The sequence below is a fragment of the Podarcis cretensis genome, assembly GCF_951804945.1.
Source record: "Podarcis cretensis genome assembly, chromosome: 1".
Taxonomy (NCBI): Eukaryota; Metazoa; Chordata; class Lepidosauria; order Squamata; family Lacertidae; genus Podarcis; species Podarcis cretensis.
The window spans coordinates 35,280,093-35,307,242 of NC_137170.1; the positions used below are offsets into that span (position 1 = coordinate 35,280,093).

Sequence of the window (27,150 nt, forward strand, 5' to 3'; positions counted from 1 at the left end):
TCTCAAAAGAGGGCCTTTTCTGAAGCTGTGCCTCAGTTGTGGAACTCTTTTTGCCACAGGTTCATTTAGCCCCTTCACTCTTATGACTGCTTTGTTTAGCTGGGCTTTCTTTTTCTTTTTAGTCTATGTAATTTTATGCCATGCTACATGTTTTAACTAGTTGCTGATTTTCCTCTTTACTATTCCCCCCCCTATTATTGTATTACTATTGTCTTTTATTTATGTGCTAGCTGAATTCAACACTATGTTTTTACCTGAAAGGCGGGATATAATCACAATACATCATATTAGCTTGGAAATAAATCCCTCTGACATACGCTTATAGCCAGAACTATAATTACTTACCAATAATTGGGATTGGGATTGTAGTCATAGCATGTCTGTTTGGGGCTGTTTCCTTGAACGTAATGGCATCACCCACAGGTGGCCAGATTTGATTAATTTGACCTTGAAGTGTGGTTTATATAAATAATTTCTTTAAAAAGAATAATACAACTCTAGTTCTCCCATCCACTTTTTGAAAAAGAAAAATTGAAAAGAGAAAAGACAACTGCTATAGAATCCAAGAAGAAAGAAAGAGAAGATAAGGAAAAAAGGAAGGAAGAACTTAAGAAGATTGTGGAAGGAGAAAGGCTGAAGAAGAAAGAAGAGAGAGAACGACTAAAAATAGAAAAAGAAAAGGTCAGGTACTCCCCACCTGGGTTCCTAATAGTTTGAAATGGCACTAATAGTTTAAAATATATAGCTACATGTAGAGGTTCCCAGTACAGTCGTACCTTGGTTTTCAAACAGCTTAGTTCTCGAATGTTTTGGCTCCTGAATGCCGCAAACCCGGAAATGGCTGTTCCGGTTTGCGAACTATTTTTGGAAGCCGAACATCCAATGGAGTTTCCAATTGGCTGCAGAGCCTTCCTGCAGCCAATCAGAAGCCGCACTTTTGTTTCCAAACATTTTGGAAGTTGAACGGACTCCATTCAAATTACAAGAAACAACTGTATTTAGGAATATGAATCACAGTACAAAGAAGAGTAGGACACATTGATGTTTCTTCACCTGCGTGGTAAAGGAGAATGTGTCTGCAAAATTGTAAATAGTTTCCTACATGGAGCTTTTCATCACTATCCAGAGCCCCCTGGATAGTGCGAGTTAAAATTCTAAATTGCGGTCTCAGTTACAAGGTTTAATTTTCAGGACATTGTTGCAATCCTTTCTTAATGTGTGTAGTGTTATGTTGAGGCATTACCAAAATTAGGTTACCTGTGTCTAATCAAATACAAGCTATTTTCATACTGTTTGAAATAGGACTTTTATTCATAATATTTGATTTTTTTTCTAAAGTAGTAAAGGAAACTTAGGAGACAAGGGTTCAAATCATCCATCAGCCATGAAGTTCAGTGGGTGATTTGGGGCCAGTCACTTTCTCTTCACTAACCTACATCAGGTTTGTTGAGGGGGCTGCAGAATGGGAGGAAAAATCTTAAGTATACCACCTTGAGCTCTTTGAAGGAAAGGTGGGAAATAAATGTAATAACATAAATGATACATTTCTTTTGAAAAAAAATTCCTTTATTGTCAGTACCAAGATATGTAAATAAATAGAATCATGTATACATATGTGAAACAGTCAATATCCTAATTATGTTATCTATTCTCTTAATTAAAGTAGTAAATTCCATAAGCATCCAGAGCAACAGTTAAAGAAAATTATGCAATACCAATAATCAGTAAATTATAACTTGCTTAGATTAAATTATAAACCTAACTTCTTACAAGATTTTCAATAAAAGTACATGGATTGACATTATCTTGAATTTTATTACTCCAATGCATAATCTAAATACAGCTGTTTTTAACTATTTTGGTAGTCATTTTCTGTGTAATTGCAGGAAAGAGAAAAGCTTCGGGAAGAGAAAAGGAAATACCTGGAACATCTAAAACAATGGAGTAAGCGTAGAGAAGACATGGAATGTGATGATCTTAAGGTAATGGAACTTCAGAGAGAGAGAGACTCCACAATCCAGAAATATTTGTGTGTTTATTTATGCATTGTTTTTCAAACCTTTATGCATTGTTTTTCAAACTATATGAATATCACATACATTCTCCCCTTGTGGGGAAAAAGGACTTAAAATGATGGTTGTGCGGTTTCAGAACTTTTTATATTTAATAGATAATAATTTAAGTCATAAGTTTTGTAACTTGCAAAGCAATCCTCTGCTTGCATTAAGTGTGCCATTGTGAGTGAGTCCTGCAGTCATAGCCCTAAACATGCTACCATCCCATCCCTGGGAAATAGCAAGAACAGGAGGCCATTGCCTACTATGGGGCACAGAGGGCATATGAGCTTTAATCAGGGCAGCAGAACACAACCCACATCTGCCAGCTGTCATGTGGAGCGCCAAAGCAGAGGCCACAGAGCGATGGAGGCACTTGGGACATGCAATGTCTGCCTGTTTTCTATTTATTAATATTTATACATCACTTGATTGTTTTAAAAAACAAAACCTGGCAACCACAAAGCAGTTTACAAAAAGAAAATCAAGAAAATTTACAATACTTTAAAACATACAAAAAGTAAAAATACTAGGAGCTATTGCTTCAGATATGGGGAGACGGTCACAGTAGTTAATTTTGCAGTGCGTGATCCCGTCATTCCTTGCTTAATTGTGTGGGATGTTTTCTGGCACCCACAGTTGCCTTTCCCACCCTGCTGTTTCCCTTCTGTAGGGTTTATATGCTGGTGATGGTGTGCTGTAGATGGTATTGAGTTGCACCATATCCTGTGTTGAGGCTGACATGCACCAAGTGGCAGCTATTATTTCTCCCTTCCATTGAAATTAATGGGAGGAGAATTACTTTTTCTCAGTTTGGCAGGACTAGCACAAGACATTGCACTACATGTAGTCACCGCTTTTCTTCTTCCACTGCCACCTTCTTTCTGCTCTATTTTTCTGCCTGTATTCTAACACCGACACTCACTCTGGGTAGTCACTGTAATCTTTTTGGCTATCAAAAATATATCTGTTCAACATAATAAACATGAGCCAAATCTGTTGTGATGTATGGTGTTGATTATTCACCGCATATGTATAACTGAAACATACAATAAGTATTTGCTTTGTATCACAGGAACTTCCAGTTCCAACTCCAGTGAAAACCAGACTACCTCCTGAGATCTTTGGTGATGCTGTCATGGTCTTGGAGTTTCTCCATGCTTTTGGTGAACTCTTTGATCTTCAAGATGAGTTTCCTGATGGAGTGACTTTAGGCAAGTGAATCTTTAGGCAAACTGAATCTACAGGAAACATGAGTAGCAGATTTTGCAAACATCCTGTCTACAGATTTTGTTTTGCGGGGGAAGAAAGAAACAGTTTATCTTCCTTTTGCGGGGGAAGAAAGAAACAGTTTCTCATGAATGCTGCAATACTGGGAGTACAGCTGTGGATTTAGGTTGGCTTAGGTGCCTCCAGTTGACATTAGTTTTAATGTATTTTATTCACTCTGCTCTTTATTTCTTATATACTGCTTGTCAGCAATCATCCTGATCTGGGCAACTATATGTGCTCAGATGCATGCATGTGACCAAATATGCCCATTCATTTCAAGTGTACATGCTGCCCTGTGGAATTCTGCAAAATGAACTTTGCCCTTTCTTTGAAACAAATGAAGAGATGATCCACCTGCCTTTCTATGCACTTGAGCGTGGAATAAATTGCTGGATCACAGCAATTGTTTCTCTAGTTGACCTATTTGGAAAATATCCTGTGTATTGACTTGATTAATATTTTGACAATCACATAACATAGGAACAGCTTTCAGTTTTTTCACTGTGTACTGTATTTGTAGCAGTTTGAACAAATCCACTCTATCTTATTTACAGAGGTTTTAGAGGAGGCTCTTGTTGGAAATGACAGTGAAGGTCCACTATGTGAATTGCTGTTTTTCTTCTTGACGGCCATTTTTCAAGCCATGGCTGAAGAAGAGGAAGAAGTGGCCAAAGACCAAATAGCTGATGCTGAGACCAAAGGTCAGACTTCAACTGTGCTTCTTAATGCAAAGCTTGCATACTAATAGGCACACATACTAATTTGCATGCATGGGAATATTTCAGTTAACATTGCTCCATATCGGTGCGCATGATTGCTATAGAAAAACAAAAGTTTGTCAGGTGCTAGCTGCAGGGCTGATTCTGGTGTGTACTGCAGGTGCTCTTTTAATTTTTTTTTTTTAAGGCAAGCTTTCCCATTATTAGACATAGCAAGAATTTCACATTGGCGGGTTTTCAAGAAGTCTCAAAACTTAACACATCCCTTTCATTAAAAAAATTATTCAGAATCTTTGCTGAAGATTCAGAAGATACTTCTTTCTCACCAGCAGTGTAAGCTACAATAACTTTCAGAGGGGTACCTGTGTTGGTCTCTTGTGCAAAAACTAAAAAGTTTTAAAAAAATTGTTGTAAGGCTTTTATGGACTATATAGTCTACTCATTGGATGAAAGTTTGCCATGATAAATTTGTTGCTTTTTTAAAAGTGCTGTAAGACTTCTTGTTATGTCAGCTAAATAATAATCAGGCATCATAACAGTGCATAGCTGTACTATTCATTTCTTCAGTGACAGTAGTATTGTCATCCACACACTGAAACACCTGGTCCAGATTTGCAATAGCACACTTATTAGCTAATGTAATTATTTTCCAAAGGACACACTTTTAGATCTATTGCAGCATTTGCAGACTTTGAATACTCTTTCCAAGGTGTGCTGTAGCTCATGTTGTGGTTTGTTTTTATTTCCTTTGTTGCATACTTGTTAGAGAAGAGAAACCACATAACAGATAGCTTGTTTGTTGATTTATAGTGATATTTTTACCACACACAGCAGTCACATCTGAATAAAGTAATAAAAGAGCAAACAGAAAAGGGGCATATCTCAGTTGCAGAAAATCCACTTTGCTCGCGGAAGGCTCCAGATTCAATCCCTGGCATCTTCAGGAAGGGCTGGGAAAAACTTCCCTGAAACTTGGAGTGTTTATGCAAATCAGTGGAGACAAGACTGAGCTAGATGAGCTACTGGTCTGACTGTGAAACCTTTGCTCCAACATTCATGTTTTGTTTTGTTATTAACCCTGAGGACTAGAATATTGACGGGATCCCCCACTGCTCTCCCATTTTTTTATCAGAATTTGTCTGGTAAAGGCATTTTCTCTAGATTAAGTGTTTGTATCCCCTTAACATGGGTGTGGGGAACCTTCTGCCCTCCAGATGTTGCTGAACTATATAACACCCATCATCACTGGTCATTGGCTATGCATGGTGGGGCTGATGGAAATTGTAGTTCAGCAACATCTGAAGGACCAAAATTTCCCCACGCCTGCCCCAAATTGAGTACTTTTACACCTCTTCTCTGGAACCAGTACAATAACAGTTGTGGTATACTGCATAAAAGAAATATATATAGAAAAGAAATATATACAGTTGATGTGTGCTTTGTAGAGTCAAGTCCATCAATCTGAAAATTCTGTTTGATCTCACACACCATTCAGAGAAATAGGGTTTTTTGGAAGAAAGCAAAGCTGCATGTGATTCTTCCTTTGTGCAAGGAAGATTTAGTCATTATTCTGTTGAGAGGAAATCCAAATGACTTCTTTCTGGCAAATCAGTTGCAGTGGGGAATTGTGCTTTTTCCACACTCAGTGTTGTTGTTTAGTCATTTAGTCGTGTCCGACTCTTTGTGACCCCATGGACCAGAGCACGCCAGGCACTCCTGTCTTCCACTGCCTCCCGCAGTTTGGTCAGACTCATGTTTGTAGCTTCGAGAACACTGTCCAACCATCTCGTCCTCTGTCGTCCCCTTCTCCTTGTGCCCTCTATCTTTCCCAACATCAGGGTCTTTTCCAGGGAGTCTTCTCTTCTCATGAGGTGGCCAAAGTATTGGAGCCTCAGCTTCACGATCTGTCCTTCCAGTGAGCACTCAGGGCTGATTTCCTTAAGAATGGATATGTTTGATCTTCTTGCAGTCCATGGGACTCTCAAGAGTCTCCTCCAGCACCATAATTCAAAAGCATCAATTCTTCGGCGATCAGCCTTCTTGATGGTCCAGCTCTCACTTCCATACTCAATCAGTAGTCATTGTTGAACATGAGATTCCTTGGACCCACAAGTGAAACTTTTATTGCCGTTTGTAGTAATTTAGTCGTACGTAGACTGTTCCGAGCACCTACTGGTATTGCTAGTGTGTGTCTGATTGCCTTTCTCTCATGCATATATTATGTTAAACTTTGGCTCACTTAAATTGAAAACTTCCCACTGCAAGATTCTAGATGCAATACTCCTTTGCTTAATTGTAAAGTCAAGTTTTTGTTTTGAATCATTCACAGCTTTGACTGAGGCATTCTAAACAAACTCACAATTGTAGGGTAGACATGCCCATAGTTCTGTGTTATGGCTCTCCATATTTTGGTTGGGCTGCATTCACATGTATAACTTGGCAGAAGCTGTTAAAGAGAAAATATATTAACTTTTGTGAATGGAGGCTTACCGTATGTCCAGTATAGGATAGCGCAGTTCTGTTTTGTGGAGTTTGTTAGTTCTCTCTAGTGATCCTGAACTGGGATGTGAGAGGACCTCAGTCTGTAAAAAAAAGGAAAAAGAAATAACTTCAGGAATAAGGAATTTGCTTTCTAAAGAAGGGTATTTCGTCTTGCTGTTTCCTACCCTTAAAGAATAATACTTATTAGCCTATCTTTGGTGATATGTAGAAACTTCTGTCTCGGATAACCTTGATACCGCTGTATATAAACTTCTGAACCTGGCTTATTGATGTGCTTCACTGATCAACTGTGTAGAATATGGAATCTCATGTGTAATGTGGTAAATCAGCCCTGACTGGCTGCACAGACAGGCTGCTGGCATCCATAATTCGTTTCTGCAGGCATAATCATAATGAAGTAATTATAAGAATGTAGTAATAAGATGCTATTTGATTTCTTGCAGTAAACCTTTTTTACAAGAGCATTTCATGGGTTTATCTTTCTTTGCATGTGTGTGCTTGTGCTCTTGCGTTCAATTTGTGTGCAATGCAAGAAGCTTTTAGGGAGTGCTGCATGCTTACTCTGCTTTTAGGTAGTATGCATATGTTTGTTGCACGGCAACTTACAAAAATATCAAGTTTATATGCTGTCTCCGCATTGCTTAGAAAAGACTTGCTTGCTTCGCCTCCGAAATGCAAGTGTTAATTTTCACTAGAATAAAGTCTTTATTTCCTTAAAGATTTAACAGAGGCTTTGGATGAAGATGCAGACCCCACAAAATCTGCACTATCTGCAGTTGCAACTTTGGCAGCTGCATGGCCCCAGTTACATCAGGGTATGTGTGGGTTTCACTTTTTGTTACGTTTTGCACTATTTTACAAAAAAAAGTATAATTCACATTGTTTGCTAAATACTCTTAGTTGCCAAATAGTCTAACACTCATTCCGTTGTTAACTGTAGGTTGCAATTTGAAAAACTTGGATCTTGATAGCTGCACTCTTTCTGAGATTCTCAGACTTCATATCCTAGCATCAGGTGCAGATGTAACATCAGCCAATGCTAAATATCGTTACCAGAAGCGAGGAGGATTTGATGCTACAGATGATGCTTGCATGGAGCTAAGATTGAGTAATCCTGGGTTGTTGAAGAAACTCTCGTGTACTTCCGTGTATGATCTATCATCGGGTAATAGAGCCAAATTAATATGTCAAGTTACATGACAGAGGTTTTCAAGAATGGTTTACTAGCACAATGTCAAGAAAAATCTTATTTTGTCTCTTGAAGCATAACCGCTAATACCTTTTAGCCCTAGAAGTTATACAAATTTAATTAAATAATAATGATAATAAAGATTGGGGCTAGGTAGGTGATTTAGGCTGCAATCCTATATAGGTTTACCTGAGAGTAAGTTCCATTGAAGGCAGCGGGCTTACTTTTGCATTGGATTGCACTATGTATCTTGTGGAAGTCTGTTTAATTTTCTACATGATCTTATGTCTGTTTTTCTAAGAATCATTAGCCATTATCAATTGAGCTATATGAATGTTGGGTATTTTTACTTGCTCTTTTGTGTTTGAACAGCAGTTCCTCCATTATATATAACAAACTGCTTTGTTTCAAAAGTGTTTTGCTGTATGGCACAAGCTGGGTGGGTTCATAGTCAGAAAAACAGAAGCTCCTTGGTGCATGGGAACAGTTGATTGCTTCTTTGGATCAGGTTTATATTAGACTGAAAAATAGCTTGCAAGAAGTTCATATACTGTACACACAGTTAAACATGTTGAAGATTCTATTGGTAAACTATGCCATAAAACAAGGTGGCTAAACTCTGAAATGGCACAACCCTCCTTGTACTAGGTTTACATCTTGTCAATCTATGGATTAATGAACCCAAAGGTCACTGACAGATTAAAAATAGATACGTTACTTTATTGATGAAGCTTTACTGACCAGTTCACAGGATTATTCTGTGACTTCTGTAACGAAGCATCAATCTACATTCATTTTATTAGGGGAGAAGATGAAGATTCTTCATGCCCTCTGTGGGAAGCTTTTGACTCTTGTTTCTACTCGAGACTTCATTGAGGACTCTGTTGATGTATTACGACAGGCAAAACAAGAATTCAGAGAGTTAAAAGCAGAACAGCACCGGAAAGAAAGAGAAGCTGCAGCAGAAAGGTGACAAGAACACAGATGCCCAAATATGAGCACGATAAAGCTAAACGGGGGCTCTTCTAGAAGCGTGGCTTCTAAAATTGAAAGAGCCTACTAGAAATATTCAATTTTAGAAATTGAAAGAGCCTAATAGAAATATGGGGCGCGGGTGGCACTGTGGGTTAAACCACAGAGCCTAGGGCTTGCCAATCAGAAGGTCGCCGGTTCGAATCCCCGCGACGGGGTGAGCTCCCGTTGTTCGGTCCTTGCTCCCGCCAATTTAGCAGTTCAAAAGCACGAAGCACAAGTAGATAAATAGGTACCGCTCTGGCGGGGAGGTAAACAGCGTTTCTGTGCGCTGCTCTGGTTCACCAGAAGCGGATTAGTCATGCTGGCCACATGACCAGGAAGCTGTACGCCGGCTCCCTCGGCCAATAAAGCGAGATGAGCACCACAACCCCAGAGCCGGCCTCGACTAGACCTAATGGTCAGGGGTCCCTTTACATTTACTAGAAATATAATAGTAAAACCTGTTTGTCTGTCATAATCCAATTTAGAAAAGTAAACACATTTATGGTGTATTTGATTAATCTTAATTCAAACATTTTTTTACAAGGTATATTACATATTTTCAATATAAAAATTTAGTTCTAAATTAGGAAGTTGCTCTTTGGAACTGAAAACTGCCTTTATACCAAGCCAGACCAGCTGGCTCAATATAGCCTCCACTGGGTGGAGAACCTATAGCCCTCCAGATGTTGCTGAAGTAAAACTCCCAGCATCCCTGACCATTAGTTGTGTTGGCTGAGGCTCATGGGAGCTGCAATCAAACAATATCTGAAGGGCCACAGATTGCTAGAGGGGATGAATCACCAGCTTGGGGGGGGGGGATAAAAAAGGCAACTTCAACCCTTAACTGGCCCCTTTTTGCAAATGCTTTAAGTGGTTTTTGCCTGGCTGGAATGACTGCTTGAACTCTGATAATACATTTCGCTTTACCGGAAGGAGGGTAGAAAAGGGTGTTTGTAACAACTAGACTACTTGCACAAATATAACATTTACATTAATTGCTGTGCCCACTTGTGGCTCTGGCCCTGTCAATCAGCGGCCCTTGGGAATTTGTCCCCATGTCTGAAAAAAACTTCCCACCCCTGGTCTTACATCATCATGACTTCCCAACTGTTTTGAGCCCATGAGCACATTTGGAATTGTATTAAGAGTATTGTGAAAACGACCACTGCTGTAGGGAACATGAGCAGTTACAAAACATTGGGAGTATCCGTCTACTCTTGTTTTATTTCCATGTGTATGTGTACTGCACACTCTGATCACACACACATGCAATGGAGTGGGAGAGAGAGAAACCCCCAAATAAAGAGGGGCAGGGCGGGGCGAAAAAAACACCAAGCAGGAAGGAAGAGAACCTACAGAGAAAGAGAATGCATAAAATGGTGAAAGGTGGGGGAAACTCAGCCATGGATGGAAGAGCAGGAAAAGGGCCAGTCTAAGTCTAACATTGGTGTAGGACAGGGGTCAGCAACGTTTTTTAGCCGTAGGCCAGTTCACCGTCCCTCAGACCATGTGGTGGGCCGGACTCTATTTTTTTAAAAAAAATATGAATGAATTCCTGTGCCCCACAAATAACCCAGAGATGCATTTTAAATAAAAGGACACATTCTACTCATGTAAAAAACACACTAATTCCCAGACCATCCATGGTCCGGATTGAGAAGGTGATTGGGCCACATCGGGCCCCGGGCCTTAGGTTGCCTACCCGTGGTGTAAGAGAAGCCCCCACTTGTCATAGCTTTACTAGTAGCTGCAGTAATTACTTCATGCTTCTCTGCTCAGCAAAAAAGTAGTGAAATAATTGTCCTGTGTGCTCTCTCCTCCCCTTGGGCTTCCTGATTTCCCCATGATCCTGATAGTGTGCTATAAAAAAGAGGACAGCCTTGTGTGGACACAATGAAAGATATCTGGGCATACCATAGATCCACAGGTGTGTTTTTTTGGGAAAAGATGCTTAGATGGAGTTCTTTCCCATCCCTGCTTGTAAATGCCAGGAAACGAACCTCAGACCTTTCAAGCGCAAAACATATGCTCATCTGTTGAACAATAAGCTTTTAGTACTATTCATTTTAGTGATATTTATTATGTACCATGGCCTTTATCCAGAGATTTCTGTGCATCAAGATGAACATAAGGATCTCCTGCATGTTGGGTCTCTGTTCTTTTCAGTAGAGCGATGTAATTAGAGGAAATGGTTGATTACACTATATGCTCCAACTAACCATCTGTGTGTATTGTATAACATCAGAATCCGCAAGAAAAAAGAAGAAAGACTAAAAGGACAAGAACTAAAGATGAAAGAGAAGCAAGAGAAACTGAAAGAAGAGCAGAAAAATCCTGCAATTGACGTATCAGTTGGGTATGATCAGTTGTTAATAATTAAATATATAATTAGGATAGTGCTTAATTTCACATGCTGGGGTTAGTGTACACAGTTTCAATTTAAATATTTCCATCAACAATAAAAACTTCTTAGATTATCTTGCTTTCTGGTTATTATATTTACGTAATATGCTCACAGGAAGATAAAACAGTTAAATATATATCGAATTTTATACTATAGGTGGGATAACATAGTAAAAGAGTTCAATACACATGCATGCACTTTGATCTTTATTATAAAACACTTTGGAAAATCAAATGTGACCTATCAAAAGCCAGCACAGCCAGATCTGTTTTCATCTCCAGTAAACATGACAGTGCAGACATTTCAAAACTTGGGAGTTCTCTGCTTGTGGGAGTAACTTTATTCTGTGTGGGGTTTTTTTAATGTGGCGCACAGTGCAATTTTGCAGACTGTGTTCTATGGTGTGTTACAATATGCTATGCATGTGCAATTCCCTATAACTCTTTGAACTTAAAGGGCTTTATACTTTTTGGTATGTCTATTGTATCAGTGAGGAGGAGCGGGAAGAGCTTGATACAAGCACAGAGAGCAAAGAAACTGAATCTAAGGAGCAAGACTTAGGTGCTATGACAGATGAGGAAGATGAAATTGTGCCAAACAAAAAGAGAAGAGGCGGTAAGTTCATTTCTAGTGCATTTTCATTGCTATGTATTGATTTTCTATTTCTGTACGTTCTTGCTTCTAGGGTTTTTAATGGAAGGCAAGCGTAGAGTTAACTTCACTACCTGCATCATCCTGTTAGATAGAGCTTCATTTTTTAAAATGGATTTATAATTCCATTGATCTAGTTTGATACTTAAGTCTGCCTCATTCATTACTCTTTTCCATCATGGGTTTCTAATGCTTGTGTCTAAGGTACAAAACCTTTCCCCTTGTTTTATGAGCCAGCACAATAGAGTAGTGGTTAGAGTGATGGGCTAGAACTGAGGAGACCCACTTAACCATGATGTTCACTAGGTGCTCTTGGGTGTAACTTATCTCCCTGGGTTGTGAAAATAAAAGAGGAAGGAAGAAGAGCCGTGTACACTGCTTTGAGCTCCTTGAAGGAGAGGTGGGATGCAAATGTAAGAAATTAGTTCAGAAACATGCAGAAGACAGAATTTCCATATAAAAATTGTGAATGAAGCCACAAATTGGGCCTATAAAGACATTAATTGATTGATGGTACAAAAAGAGCAGAAGAAAAATTTAGAAGTTACGATATCTTGCTACCTGCTTGAAATTTTCTTGTGTTATTTGTTTGGGCAAACGCCTGCTTATGCTACTCTAAGCTACCTGTGCTATGTATAGTTGTGTTACTTTGGTCAGTGAGTGGCCAGGTAATGTATTAAATAAAGAAATAAAACATTTTTGCTTGCTCTTTCAGGAAGAAGACAGAATGGCTTTAAAGATCTGGCAAAGCAAATAGAGACAACTGGTGAAAAACGTGAGCCACTCACTCCAGAGGAGGAAGAAGCTTTAAAACAGGAACAGCAAGCAAAAGAAAGGGAACTTACAGAAAAGATTCAGAAAGCCACAGCCTGTACAAATATCTCTCCCTTGGGCCGGGACCGCCTATACCGACGCTACTGGGTTTTCCCATCTGTTCCAGGATTATTTGTGGAAGAAGACTATTCTGGTCTTACAGAAGATATGTTGTTGCCTCGGCCATCTTCATTTCAAAATAATGTACAGAGTCACATTGCAGATAAATCTCAGACTGCTACTAAAACTTCAGAGTCTTTGAAGACAGAATCTACCTCTAACAGTCACCAAGATTTTCATACTGGTGCTACTGTACAGGTGTCGTTGCCAATACATAAGCCAAACCGGTGGTGCTTTTACAGTTCTCAGGAACAACTGAACCAACTTCTAGCAGCTCTCAATTCCAGAGGATACAGGGAAAGTGCCTTAAAGGAAATTCTTTTGCAGGAAAAAAACAGAATATCTAAACAACTGGACAGTTTTCCTGTAGAAAAATTCCATATTTCAGGTAAATATTCTGGATTTTCTTGAGTATATCGTGGGTGGGGCTTGCCTGCGCCTTACCTTCTCCACTCCTTCCTTCCTTCCTTCCTTCCTTCCTGTGCTGGGTACCGGTTTCACCCAAGTGCCTCGCAGGGCCAGTGCAGCTTGCTCCTTCCTCAACTTTTCAACGTCACAATGTGTCACTATATCACAATGTTTGGCTGGTGATAGCAATGTTGAAAAGCTGATATCACCCAGTCCTATTCACAGTACAAAATGCGAACACAAAATACATAATTAAAAACAAGAACGAGAATGAAAACAAACCAATAACCCCTGCTCCCACAAACACATTTAAATGTTAAGACATAGAATGTTAAGCAGCCAGAACCAAAGGCCTGATTAAAGAGAAACAGTTTTGCCTGATGCCTAAAGATATGCAGTGAAGGTGCCAGGTGAGCATTTCTGGGGAGAACATTCCACAAACAGGGAGCCACCACAGAAAAAGCAGTGTGCACCTGCTCATTCACATTAAAACCAAGTAGTGTAAACTATGGCTTAATGTAATATTCAAAGCCATAGCCTAGCTTGCCATTTTCTGCTGGAAAACAAAGTGTTGTCTTACACAAAACAAACCAGAAAAAATATACAGTGGGACCTTGGGTTACGTATGCTTCAGGTTACAGACTCCGCTAACCCAGAAATAGTATCTCGGGTTAAGAACTTTGCTTCAGGATGAGAACAGAAATCATGCAGTGGTGGCGCAGTGCAGCAAGAGGCCCCATTAGCTAAAGTGGTGCTTCAGGTTAAGAACAGACCTCCAGAACGAATTACAGTATTTTTCGCTCTATAGGACGCACCCCCCCCCAGAAATTAAGGGGAAATGTGTGTGAGTCCTATGGAGCAAATGCAGGCTCCTTGGCTTCGGCGATAGCAACGTGAAGCCTCCAAAGCGCAGAGAGACTGCTCCGGAGGCTTCACGCTGAAGCCTGGAGAGCGAGAGGGGTCAGTGCGCACCGACCCCTCTCGCTCTCCAGGCTTCAAGGATAGCCGCCTGAAGCCTGCAGAGTGCAGCACCACTTCCCGCTGCGCTCCGCAGGCTTCAGGTTTCTTTCGCTGAAGGCGGGAGAGCAAGACTCTCCTGGATTCAGCAGAGAGGGAGATTTGCGCAGCACCCCTTCAGCCAAGCGGGAGGAGAAATGGAAGGGGCTCCGTTTCTCCTGCCGCTTGGCTGAAGGGGCACTGAGCAGAGGGGGGGATAATTTTTTTTTCTTGTTCTCCCCCTCTAAAACAAGGTGCATCCTATGGTCTGGTGCGTCCTATAGAACGAAAAATACGGTAAGTTCTTAACCTGAGGTACCACTGTAGTTTATGGATGTTGTTTGATACAATAGCACACAAGTTGGGAACCATGTCCCAGATCCTTAGAAGAATTGACCTTGCTGGCCAAATGAGGTAGGTGGCTTCTCTCATCAACCTGTGGGTGCTTGTTTTCTGCTAGGAACATGTGCCCTCAGTGCAGGATTGAATTCCACCCTCTCACCCTTTAACTGACACAAGTGCAGTCAGTTGATTGACAGGTGGGTGTGGTTTGAGGGAAATGGGATTCATGGGACATATTGGACCGCCCTGCAGGCCAGAGGTTCTCCGCCCCTCTACAATAGCAATTTACCACTGCATTCCAAATAACAGCCTTCTAATTTGAAGCTGTCTTGGGTTTTACACTTTCCTTATTTGTGGTCATTTGAGCTGATGTGAATTTTTTGTTTTGGGAGAAAAAACTAATTGGCTTTGGCGATACTCACCTGTCTATACTGCTCTTAGACAATGTGTTTAGGTGGCATGCTTTTGGTCTTGGTTTGAAGGAGCTGTAACTTCTTGATATTTTAATGTTCATTTGGAAACTGCTACTTAAGGTATTGGTTGCTTTTACAGAGAAACCTCAAAATGAAAGCAAGTTGTATCCAGTACGTGGGAAAACACAGAATACATATGATGCAGCTCCGATGTCTGCAGAAAAGCAGCTTGAATTGAGACTCAGAGACTTTCTTTTGGATATTGAAGACAGAATCTATCAAGGAACTTTGGGCTGTATTAAGGTATTTTACTATTTGTGTTTTTATGATGAATATTGTACCTTAAAACCTTCTTGACCTCTGTGGACATAATACCTTTCCCTCAGTCCAGAAGATCTTAATAATTTTAAACCAATAGCAAATGTCCCCTTTTGGGCAAGGTTCTTGATAGTGGTTGCCAGCCGGGTCCAGGTATTATTGGAGGAGGCAAATTTTCTAGATCCATATAAATCTGGGTTTCGGCCTGATTTTGGTATGTAAACTGTCTTCGTCACTCTGTGCTATGGAGAGAGACAGGGAGTGCTGGTTATTTCTTGTTCTCCTGTGATGTTATACAGTGGTACCTCGGGATAAGTACTTAATTCGTTTCAGAGGTCCGTTCTTAACCTGAAACTGTTCTTAACCTGAAGCACCACTTTACCTAATGGGGCTTCCTGCTGCTGGCGCGCCACTGGAGCATGATTTCTGTTCTCATCCTGAAGCAAAGTTCTTAACCCGAGCTACTATTTCTGGGTTAGCGGAGTCTGTAACCTGAAGCATATGTAACCCGAGGTACCACTGTACTGAAAAGTGGGGTTAGCTCTCCCAGTGCTTGAAGCCAGGAATGAAGTCGCCTCACAAGAAACTTTTCCAGCTCCATTTCCTTGAAGCAACCCCAGTTACTTTCCTGCCTTTCACTTGAGGCAGTAGCATTTCTGCATTTTATTTATTTATTTTGCATTTCTGCTATATCAGTGTGATTCAGGCCTGTGTTCCTGTGTCTGGTTTTTGTTTGTTTTTTGTTCGCTGTATACTCAGGACACATTTAGTGCTGTTAACAGTGGATACTTGTGATTTTTACTTGTTAAGTGAATCAATTTAGAAAGTGAGTTAATTTGGATAATGGACTGGAAGAGCGCCAAAACTGAAGCTTTATCCAAACAAGATTGAAATGCTGCTGGTCGGTGATTCCTCTTACCAGCTGAATAGTGTGCAGCCTGCTCTATATGGGGTCACACTCCCTCCGAAGGGAGTTTGTAGTTTGATGATTCTCCTAGATTCATTGCTGTCACTTGAGGCACAGATGGCCTCTGTGGTGTGGAGCAATTTCCATCAGCTTAGACTGGTAGCTAAACTTTATCTGGACAGGATAACTTGGCTACAGTAATCTATGCTCTTGTAATCTCAGGGTTGGACTGATGCAATGTGCTTTATGTGGGGCTGCCTTTGAAAACAGTTCTGAAGCTTCAGTTAGTGCAGAATCCAGCTGCCCAGCTGTTGACAGGTTCCAGGCAAACAGTTCATATTACACTAAATCTGATACATCTGCAGTTAGCTGCCTGTATGCTTTCAAGCCACATTCAAAGTGCTGATTTTCACTTAGGAAGCTGTTTATGATTCAGGATCTTTTGGAACACCTATTCCAATACGAACCTTCACAGACTCTTGGAACTTCTTCAGAGCCCCTTCTCCAGGTCCCCCCTCTGAGGGAAGCTTGGAGGGTGGTGGCAAGGGCGTGGGTATTTTCAGTTGCGCTTTTCTATTTGTAGAATGCTCTTCCACAGTGAGGTCCACTTAGTACCATTCTTGAAATCTTTTTGGTGCCAAGTAAAAACTTCTCTTTTTCCCTCAGTGTGCTGTCAAGCTCTCTGTGGCTGTTACGGACATTATTTTTTTAATTTTTAATGGTATAATGTATGTATATTTATGTTTTTAAATGTGTTATAAATCACTTGGAGACCTTTGGGTAACAAGTGACTAACAGGTCTAATAATTAATAATTTTCCATTTGCTTGAAAATGCAACTTTAAAATCGTCATTATCTTTGTGTTAAGCCTTTCAATAAATGTATTATGCTTTATAGGTAGCAGACAGGCAAATTTGGAGGACAGCCTTAGAAAGTGGGCAATATGAGTTACTAAATGATGAAAACAAAGAAAATGGTATAATGAAAACTGTGACTGATGACGTAGAAGAGATGGAAGTAGATAATCAAGCAAGAGGTATTGCAAGAGACAGGTAATACCAGCAACCTTTTAGTTGTGCTATTTAAAATTAAATATGGGATGGGTAGTTTGCTTTTCATTCTTTTGCTCCACTTTATCCAGTGAAGAACGAAATTTTTGAGGGGGGTGGTTCTTAACTAAAAGCATTTCCCTGCATTGTGGTATTTTTAGCAGTGAAGAACGAAATTTTTGAGGGGGGTGGTTCTTAACTAAAAGCATTTCCCTGCATTGTGGTATTCTTAGCAAGGCCAATTCTTCTAAGGATCTGGGACATGGTTCCCCACTCCTGTGCTATTGTATCAAACAACATCCATAAACTATATTTTTTCTGGTTTGTTTTGTGTAAGACAACACTTTGTTTTCCAGCAGAAAATGGCAAGCTAGGCACTCTCCCTCAAAAGCATGGCTTTGTTTTGAAAACGCTCGAGTACAAAAATTTGGCACAGCCCTAGTAGTGATGCTATAATCATGTTAAGTATATTTGATGTTTGGCTTTCTCTGGAAATTGCTGAACAAATGACACCTTATTGCTTATTATCAATTATGATGTCAAGAGACAGCATTCCTATTTTCAGTTCCATGAAGCAATAAAATAGTACAGGTGTTTCATTGTGAAATAATGGCTGCATTATTTCATTACTAAAATTTTGTGTTTGATCTACGCGACTCAAATATATCAGTGTATTTGGATTATAAGATTTCTAAACTAATTTTATTTTCTATTGCTGAATTTTTCTTTTTGTTTTGGAGTTTATAAATCCGCAAAGCACCTATATTGTAGCCCTTATTTCTTTCCAATACAGTGGTACCTCGGTTTACGAACTTAATCTGTTCTGGAAGTCCGTTCTTAAACCAAGGCGCACTTTCCCTAATGAGGCCTCCCACCGTTCAGCTTCCATTCGTAAACCGAGGTAAAGTTCGCAAACCATAACAGTACTTCCGGTTTTGCGGAGATCGTAAACCGAATAGTTTATAGACAGGACTGTTGTAAACCAAGGTACCACTGTATTCTGTTTCTTGAGATGACACCTGTGTGAGGTTTTTCCATAACTGATTTAACTGACCTGAGAATTGTGCTCTTTGTTACTTTAAAGTTATGTTTAACACCATTGATGCCATATTAGACTTGCACGGCTAAGGCCAGTTTCACATAAGATAAATTTTGTACACAGATACTCTGTGTCAGGTGAATCAAGTATGTAGGTCTTTTTTGCTTCATGTACTTAAGGGCTGTGATTAGTGCTTATTTTTGTGGCTAATACATATGTGAAAATAAGTGTGCTAATCACACATTACTGGGTATATGCTGGCTATACACAATTGCTATACAGAAATGATTGTGTAAGAGATTGTGTGAAGTGGCCCTGTTAGGGATTTTGTAACACACAAGAGTGTGTTTGAGGTGGTATCAGGTAATGTTGTTTTGAGATCTTACTTGGAGCAGAAAGCATAGCTCCTGGAAAACACTACTTCCAAAGTTTGTTTCATTCTTTGGATGAGGCCTATATAGAAGTTACTAGTACACTGTGCACAGCGTCCATGGAAATCGCTCTTAGTGATTAGATTAATATAAATATTTATAAATGTATTAATGAAAGTGCCAAGAGAGACTTCATGGTTATATTATTCTGCATATACACTACTTAAACTTGATTTGTATACTTGGTTACTTGTGGAACAAATGCTTATTTATTTCAATGAAGTCCACAGAATGCATGTTTGTACATTCTTGTTCTGCTCACACCACCAATGTAAAAAGTATATGTAGTTTAAAACTGATGAATTTTAAACTTTAATTTAGATTGATTGTATTAAAACCTGAACCTAGAAGCACCGCTTCAACTAATACAAGCACTCCGCAGCCCGTGAATAATGTTGTCCATTACTTGGCATCAGCACTGCTTCAAATACAGCAAGGCATTGAACGTAAATTCCTCAAAGCTCCACTTGGTACGTACCTACTTCTAGAGCCCTGTGCTGCTTATGAACAAAAGAATAGTCCATTTCCAAAGAATGTGTTGACAAATTGCCAGTTACTGTGCTGAACAAGTCATTGAAAATGCAAAATTGCTTTAAACTGTGTTTTAATGTTGTGTTTTAAATTGCTGCAACCCACCCGGGACCTTATGGTGGTGAAGGGCAAGTAAACTCAAAATAAGAATGGTGATGAAAATGCTCTAGAAGAAGAAGAAGAGTTTGGATTTGATATCCCGCCTTTCACTCCCCTTCAGGAGTCTCAAAGCGGCTAACATTCTCCTTTCCCTTCCTCCCCCACAACAAACACTCTGTGAGGTGAGTGGGGCTGAGAGACTTCAAAGAAGTGTGACTAGCCCAAGGTCACCCAGCAGCTGCATGTGGAGGAGTGGAGACTCGAACCTGGTTCCCCAGATTACAAGACTACCGCTCTTAACCACTACACCACACTGGCTCAATCAGGAGTAAGGTGGCCTGGAACATATTTGAAATCAATTCGCCACAAAAGTGGGATGAATGGATTGTGTGGGTGTTAGGCCACACCTGAACACAAGATTCACTTCCTTGATTCACTGTGATCATAAATGTTGGGGGAAATGTGATCCACTTGGCAAATGATGAATGATGGTAACCAGAGGTGCCAGATTGCAAGGGCTAATGTCATGTGTGTGACGCCACACATGACATTGACGTCCCGTGTACAATGTCAGGATGTCAGGAGGAACTGGAGGCGGAGCCAAACACGGCACCTGCAGGGCTTCAGTGATGGGGGCTCCTCCTTCACTTCCTTCCTTCCTTCCTTCCTTCACCGATGGGAGGCTGCTTCGACCTTCCTTCCCCTCTGCGGTGGCAGGAGGAGGAGTGGGCCACTGGAGCCGCACTACGTGTGTCTCCGTACTTTGCCTCTGCGCTTTTGGACATTGAGGGGGTGGGCCCTACCCCCAAAATACTCAGGGGGCCCAAAAGGGCTCAGCCTCCAGGAGCTGATACCCCTGATGGTAAGAAAGCATCTTGTGTACTGTGAGCATAGGCCTAGGGTATGCATGGTTACTTTTGGAATAGGAAGCACCTCTTCCTATCCCTTTGTACTGATCTGGAATGTACTAATACGTCAAGTCAAGAGGCATGTGATGTAACACAGCTCTGGATATTGATGCAAATCCAAATATCAACATTAACTGCTTAGTTTTAGGGAAATAGGGTGAGCATGCTAGTGAAAGGTTCCCGTTTATTTCCAAACCGGGCTTGAAATAACTGTATGCGTTTAACACTAGGTGATGCAGAAGAAAATAAAAGAGACCAAAAAGGGGATAAAAGGAGGAAAAGAGAAGATCAGTCTAGTCAGAAAGATGGTAAATGATTGACATTATTCCATGTTTAATCTTTTAAAATTACATTTCATCTGCTGCAGGTGTCTTTAGTATATTAGTCCCATGATCAGCTTTTGAGCATAGCAATGCAGCTTTGAAATCGTGGGCAGTATCAAACTAAACCTTTCCACGAGCATGAGCACTTTTGGCTGCACAACAGAACCTTCCCTACCTTACCTCTTCCCACAAGCCCCACCAAAGCTGTTGTTTGCTTTCCTCCAAACATCCAGAGCCGATTTAGGGGGCCAACAGGGAAAGGAGAGGGAGGGGAAGTTCCTTGCACAGCCAAATCTGCTTGTAATATTGGTAATGTTTGATTGAAAACCACCACATAGAATCACAGTTGTGAAAGTCTTTTTAGAAAGGAATAGTGAAGAGCTTAAGGATAAAATATTTCACTGAACTTTTACCTTTATTTTGGTGTCTTGACCTGTAAAAGATCCCTAATCCTACAGCGATCTCTGTAGCCAAACTGAAATCCAACCATATATCTTGAGCTGGTTCAGTGCCTTCTGAAATCAAAGTTTTCCTCTGTGAAGGCAGTGTTTAACTAGAAAAAAGTCAGGACAGGGCTACATTGTCCCTTAATCAAAATCTGCTTCACTATTGATATTGAGCAAGTTCTCTAGTGCACCTAAAACATTGCACTAAGGGAGAGGAATCTACTTGGGCAGCTGCATTTGCATGTTGCAATAAACTGTAGTCAATGGTTAACCGTGAAAGCAGACAGCTCCCATTTCACTTCTCCGTTAGCACAAGTAGAGTGACAGACCATGTTGCCCAACATAGTGCTACATCTGAATTAAAGGATTGTGGTTGCTTCGCTTCAAACTATGATTGGGAAGCCCAAAGTTGTTCTTGGCTACCCAGTCATGGTTTGTTCATATGAAACAAGCCATGATCCTCATCTGAGATGCAGCGCTCAGTCAAGGATCATGTTTTGTTCCCTCCAATAGCACTAGGGCCGTGGTTCCCAATGTGGGGCACACACCCCACAGGGGGGCAATTTGATTTTTTTGGAGGGGGCAATTCGAGAATGAGTTAACAGTGAATGGCCTTTTAGGCTTCCTCCATGTGAATAGGAGTTCACCTTTTGAATAATAAGAATTATATGTCATGGTGGGGGAGGCATGAAGATTTTAAAGATGCTTAGGTGGGGCATGGCGAAAAAAAGGTTGGGAACCACTGCACTAGGAGAAGAACAATATCCGTGCTCACAACAAACCATAAGCTATATGTGCAAATATGGCCACTCATGTCCTTTTTGTTTAAAACACTTTGAGCTCACTCTTCTGCCTTAATGTGAGGCACTCAAGGTGACTTGCAATGAAAATAATAAAAAATAGAACGCTCATGAAATTATATAAGATAAACTTAAGAAGTTAAAGAAACCATGAAACCGTAGAAAACCAGCAACAGGCATTCAAGTGTTTGACAAACCAAAAGCTTGTTAGAACAAAGAGAACTTTAGCTTGACACAAATGGTTTAGGTGATGGTGCCAGTGTTGGGATACTGCCAGGGAGACAGAGTCCATCATGACCCCACGTCGTCTCCGTTGCGATCCATCGGCCTCCCGTAGACACGCAGTATCATTCAATTAGCGACACGAGCTCCAGAAATAGCTTGCCACATTCCAGAGCTGATGCACGCTCTATCAGCAGATAATGCACAGCGAAAGATGCACGCAGGAGAGCATTATTTACAATTTTATTCAGCGTTGGTCAGAACAAAGAAAACATGACTGCCTGCTTCGGTGTCTCAGGCAGAGAGAGAGAAACGAAAGCATAGACACAACAGAAACATCCTGTGAACAGGAAATACGCAGACTCTGTGACTCACAAAGCCTGCTCCCTTTTAAGGTGGAACGGAAATATCCTAACATCCAGCTGGTATTCCAGAATCAGGACTCGGCCACAGAGAAGGCCTTGCTTGTATTCCAAATGAACGAAGCTTGCAGCAGGCCCTCTCCTCTTGATCTTGAGGGAATGGGCAAGTTGATACAGTTAGAGGTAGTCCTTCATATAAGCTGGTATCAAGTCATTTAGAACTTGTCTCCAGTGTAGCTTGTGTACCAGGACAACCTAAGCTATCTCAGTGATGCAGCCTGCCCAGTGGCTCCTCATTTGCACACCCTGCCTCTAGCTGTCAGCAGCAGTAGGTCTGTGCAATGCATGAGCACATGTGGGAGCAGAAGCTGGTTAGAGAGGGAGGCTGAAGCATTCAAAGTTGGAGGGAAAGCAAGAAAGAAAGATGGGGTAATGAATAGACAGTGTGGTTGGTGCCAGAGATGGAGGGGAAGGAAAGAGGGGGCGCGCAAAAGGGATGGTTGTACAGAGAGAAAGAAGAAGCACCTGGTAGCTCCTGTACCTTCTGGCCTTTCCCTTCTTTCTTCCTCAACCCCCACCCCTAAGTCTTCCTACTTTGTGCCTGGTCTGCCACCAAGCCAGGAAGTCTGTCCTGACTGACTCCTAGGTGATAGCCATCTCTTCTAGTCAGAAGAATGAGGCATTGAGCAGTGATGCAGGAACTGGAGAGCCAGTGTGCCAGGGTGGGTGGAGAAGGGGGAACTGAGTAAAGGTGGCTGGGAGATGGAAACGTTGCCGGGGGGGGGGAGGGTCCCCCACCTGAGGTCAAAGAACTGGAGAGTTCACTGAAATAAATTGGAAAGAGAAAATACTAATATTTTAAAATAAGAATAAACTGGGAGTAGAGAGGAAGGGGATAAAAGAGGAAAGCTGTAATAGAGGAAGAAGTGGACATAAAAGGAACAGGAATTAAGGAAACGGACATTTTGGGTTTGGGGAAGAGATTGCAAGTTAACTGAAAGGAGGAGAGAAGGTCCCCTAATCTGAGTAAGTTTGTTTTCTCCTGCTCTGGAGGCTAGTACCTGAGCCAAAAGATTCAAGTTACAGGAACAGAGATTCTGATTAAACATCAGGAAGAACTGTATGACAATAAGAGATGTTCCACAGTGGAACAGATTCCGACGAGAGGTGGTGGACTGTTCTTCATTGAGGTTGGGTGGCCTTCTGTCATGGATGAGATTCCTGCATTGTAGGGGGTTGGACTAAATGACCCTCTGGGTCCAACTCTACTATGATTCTATGCAAATTGTTGGAGCTTTTATTGCCTTATAAGCAGCTAAATCCTTATTTGTCGAGGGTAATGAAGCTTCAAAAAGGATTATCACCCAAGTGCCTATACATGATTTCCTGAATGGATGAATTGCTTATTGGGAAATGCGCTCTCTCTCTTTCTGTGTTTGTGTTTCTGTGTGTGTGTGTGTGTTTGTGTCTGTCTTTGGAAGAGTGAGGATATTCTCTTATCTTTTATTATGATTGGAAGGCATCAGGCAAATTGTAACCTTAATCATCAATTTTCATATTATTGGTCCTTACAATGAACACTCAGTTGTCTGTAAGTGATATGCCCTGTATATTTATATTTTGATTCCATTTTTATGATTGATTTATTTAATCATGTCTTCTAATAGCAAACTCATGTGGTGAGTGCCAGCAGGATTATAGCCAAAATGGGGTGATTGAGAACAGGAGAAATATATCAGCATGTTTAGGGAACCTTGAAGTTTGCAAAAGTAAAAAGAAAATAAAAATTAAAAATAAGCAGCAGAAAGAAAAATGGAAATGTGGACTTGGAACGGAATGCCCTGCTAGAGGAAGGCAAGGCTGACTGGATGAGTATCTGAACAGGAACCATTCCATTGGGTGACATACCGTATTTTCTCAAATCTAATGTTCACCTTTTTTTGGCTAATTACGTTGCAAAAATTAAGGTGCGCTTTAGATTTGATGGCACATTTACATTTGCCAACAAATACTTTTGGTTTCAAGGTTCTGAAATGGAAGTGCACATTAGATTCAATGGTACATTAGACTCGAGTAGATACTGTCATAAGACATCTCTCCCTATCAAGAGAGAAGTCAGGATAGAAAAGTGATCATAGCTCCCACAAACTGAGTTAACGTTTTATCTATCATGGCCCCAAGATGGCTTTCTTAGAAATTCCACAGCCAGTTCAGATTCCAAATCAGTGTATATGTGAATTTAGGATTTTTTGGGGCCCAGTATGCCTCTCTTTTTTTTGCTGAATCTCATTTTCCATTTTGTTGCCCATGTTTGGAATGAGATCCCTTTGGAGCTGTTCCCTGTTCCCCAGGTGGGCTACAATTTGGTAGTGTTTGCAAATTTGTCTGCCTTTTATCCCACCCCTAACTCCTTATCATTTATGAGCAAGTTAAATAGCACCAACCAACTCATGTCGTTGGAAGATCCTATCCTTTCTTCCCTCCATTGGGAGAACTGTCAGATCTATTCCTACTTCATTAAAGAGGCAGCAGAAACCTGATTTGCATCACTCCCCCCTGCCTACAGGTTATTTAGCCAGTTTCTGATTCATAAGAGGACCTGGCCTCTAATTCTATGAATAAGTTGTTTTTGTATTATGAATACAATTATTGGGAAGTTTGCAGCGTAATTGTTCTTTATCACTCTTTCTTGTAAAGATGCCAGTGATGGTGGCCGTTCACATAAAACAGTCTTGGACCGTTGGAGAGAATCACTTCTGTCTTCTGCTAGCCTCTCTCAAATCTTCCTCCACCTCTCAACACTAGAGCGAAGTGTAATCTGGTCCAAATCTATCTTAAATGCTCGCTGCAAAATGTGCAGAAAGAAAGGAGATGCTGAATGCATGGTGCTGTGTGATGTCTGTGATCGAGGCTATCACATTTACTGTATAAGACCAAAGCTCAAGGTAATTCAACTTTTGTTTTGTTTTGTTTTGTTTTAAAATTGTAACCATAAGTAGTAGTTGCATTTTACAAAGGCATGCTGCCTCTTTGTTAGGTTGTTCCCGATGGAGACTGGTTTTGCCCAGAATGTCGACCAAAGCAGCGTTCCAGACGCCTCTCATCCCGACAGAGACCTTCTGTGGAAAGTGATGAAGAGGCTGAAGAACAGATTGAAGAGGAGGAAGATGAAACCAGTTATGAAGATACTGGACATAGTGAGGAAGAAGGTTATGAAGATGAAGAGGATGAGGACAACTCTGATTCTCAAGAAGAGGATGATGAAAGGTAAATCAGCCACCAAGTTGGCTCTATCCATGCAGAATTCTCACAGCCTTTAATATGATACGTCACATGGTCGACTTACTTAAAATTTTAAATTTAAGGTACAAAATGTTAATTTGTTAAAAATGATTTTCAAAATATGATTAAAATTTCCAAAAAGTGTATTGATTATTTAATATTTCTGAGAGCTACCTGCAAAATTTCATCTTGGGATCTCAGTGGGATCACATTTTAAAAAAATATTTTGTACATATATTTTAAGTAAGTCCATCATGTGACATACTGTATAGTAAAGCCCATGAAGTTCTGAAGAGATTGGTGTTTTTGGCTTTGACATATCTCAACCCTGGGCTGAGCTTTAAAGGTTTTGATCATTCAACAAGTGTACAAAATATTAAGAAAATTGGACAACATGAGGTAAGAAAGTTGGATCACTTGATATGAAATCACCCAGGGGTATAGTGTTTTGTTTAAAGTGTGTACTTGCAATTAAGACATGATAACTATGGGTAGCTTCTTAGTTTTAAAATTGCAAAGAAGAAGTTGTCATTCTATAATTGGTAACCTGACAGTTAGTGAGACACTGCAAATTTATCCATCTAAAACGGCAAATTGAGTGCTAAATTCACAACTTTGAAGAACAGAGAGGAGCAAAGATACTAGCTGTATCACAGAAATTGATACTTGTAACTTCTTACAGCTTATCCAAATCAAGAAAACCTCAAGTAAAACTTGCTTTAAGAACAAGAGCTGCAAAACTTGCAACCAGCATCTCAGGTCAATACAGCCAGCGTCAGAGTACTGGAAGATACAGTTCCCGGAGTCAGCAGAATACACCTAAGCAAACCGGATTTGCAAGTAAAGCTACTGGGAAGGGCATAAGAAAGACAAGGTCTGCTCCTCCATCAGTAGCAAAATCATCAAGACTTAGCAGCCGTACAACTCGTCAGAATCGAGATTTGCTACGAGCAGACACATTTATAGAGTTGACCAGTCCCCAGAGGCGACGCCGAGGAAGGAAGACAGCAGATAATACTCCAGAGAGTAGTCCTTCCAGTTCTCTCGGCTTCAGAATTGTTGATGCTACAGATTCAAAGGAAAAGAAAAGTTCTCCTATTCCTATTGTAAAAAATTCTCCTCAAGACACAGAGCCCAAAAAGAGGGGTAGGAAACGACAATCTACAGGTATGTTGAATCCTTAAAATAATATTGGCTGCAGAATGAATTCAGAAGTTTCCATCATAGTATATATCAGAGCTCTCCAAACTTTTCATGTTGGTGACATACATTTCAGTGGGGTTTTGCCATATTTCAAGAGGTAAAAATCTAGACACAAAAGGTTGTTGAGCTTTTTTAGGGCAATCGCCTGATAGCCCTTCTGCCGCCACCGAGCCCAAGCCACCCACCCACGCCCGCCACAGCCAGCGCATTAACCAGTGTTCCAAAATCCAGGACATTTGGTTTAAAATGCAAAATTCCTCCCAGATGGGCATGTAAGGCCCCCAGAAGAAGAGTTGTCTGGGAATTCCAGGACGTATGGCAACCCTACTT

General features: G+C 40.7%; 1 protein-coding gene across 6 annotated transcripts in view; it reads left to right on the forward strand.

Moving 5' to 3' along the window:
- Positions 1–27,150, forward strand: part of BAZ1A (bromodomain adjacent to zinc finger domain 1A) — a 45,613-nt gene that overhangs the window by 13,908 nt on the left and 4,555 nt on the right. For 3 of the 6 annotated variants that reach the window (XM_079954318.1, XM_079954315.1, XM_079954319.1), the window contains 17 exons: positions 527–681; positions 1,887–1,982; positions 3,130–3,268; positions 3,881–4,027; positions 7,267–7,362; positions 7,488–7,712; positions 8,540–8,705; positions 10,999–11,109; positions 11,648–11,772; positions 12,524–13,129; positions 15,040–15,203; positions 17,023–17,177; positions 18,966–19,114; positions 20,413–20,490; positions 25,033–25,280; positions 25,373–25,602; positions 26,300–26,784. In XM_079954318.1, the coding sequence (XP_079810444.1) occupies positions 527–681; positions 1,887–1,982; positions 3,130–3,268; positions 3,881–4,027; positions 7,267–7,362; positions 7,488–7,712; positions 8,540–8,705; positions 10,999–11,109; positions 11,648–11,772; positions 12,524–13,129; positions 15,040–15,203; positions 17,023–17,177; positions 18,966–19,114; positions 20,413–20,490; positions 25,033–25,280; positions 25,373–25,602; positions 26,300–26,784 (3,375 nt within the window). The remainder of the gene's footprint in view (positions 1–526; positions 682–1,886; positions 1,983–3,129; positions 3,269–3,880; positions 4,028–7,266; positions 7,363–7,487; positions 7,713–8,539; positions 8,706–10,998; positions 11,110–11,647; positions 11,773–12,523; positions 13,130–15,039; positions 15,204–17,022; positions 17,178–18,965; positions 19,115–20,412; positions 20,491–25,032; positions 25,281–25,372; positions 25,603–26,299; positions 26,785–27,150) is intronic. The other 3 variants (XM_079954317.1, XM_079954316.1, XM_079954320.1) reach the window with 3 other exon arrangements.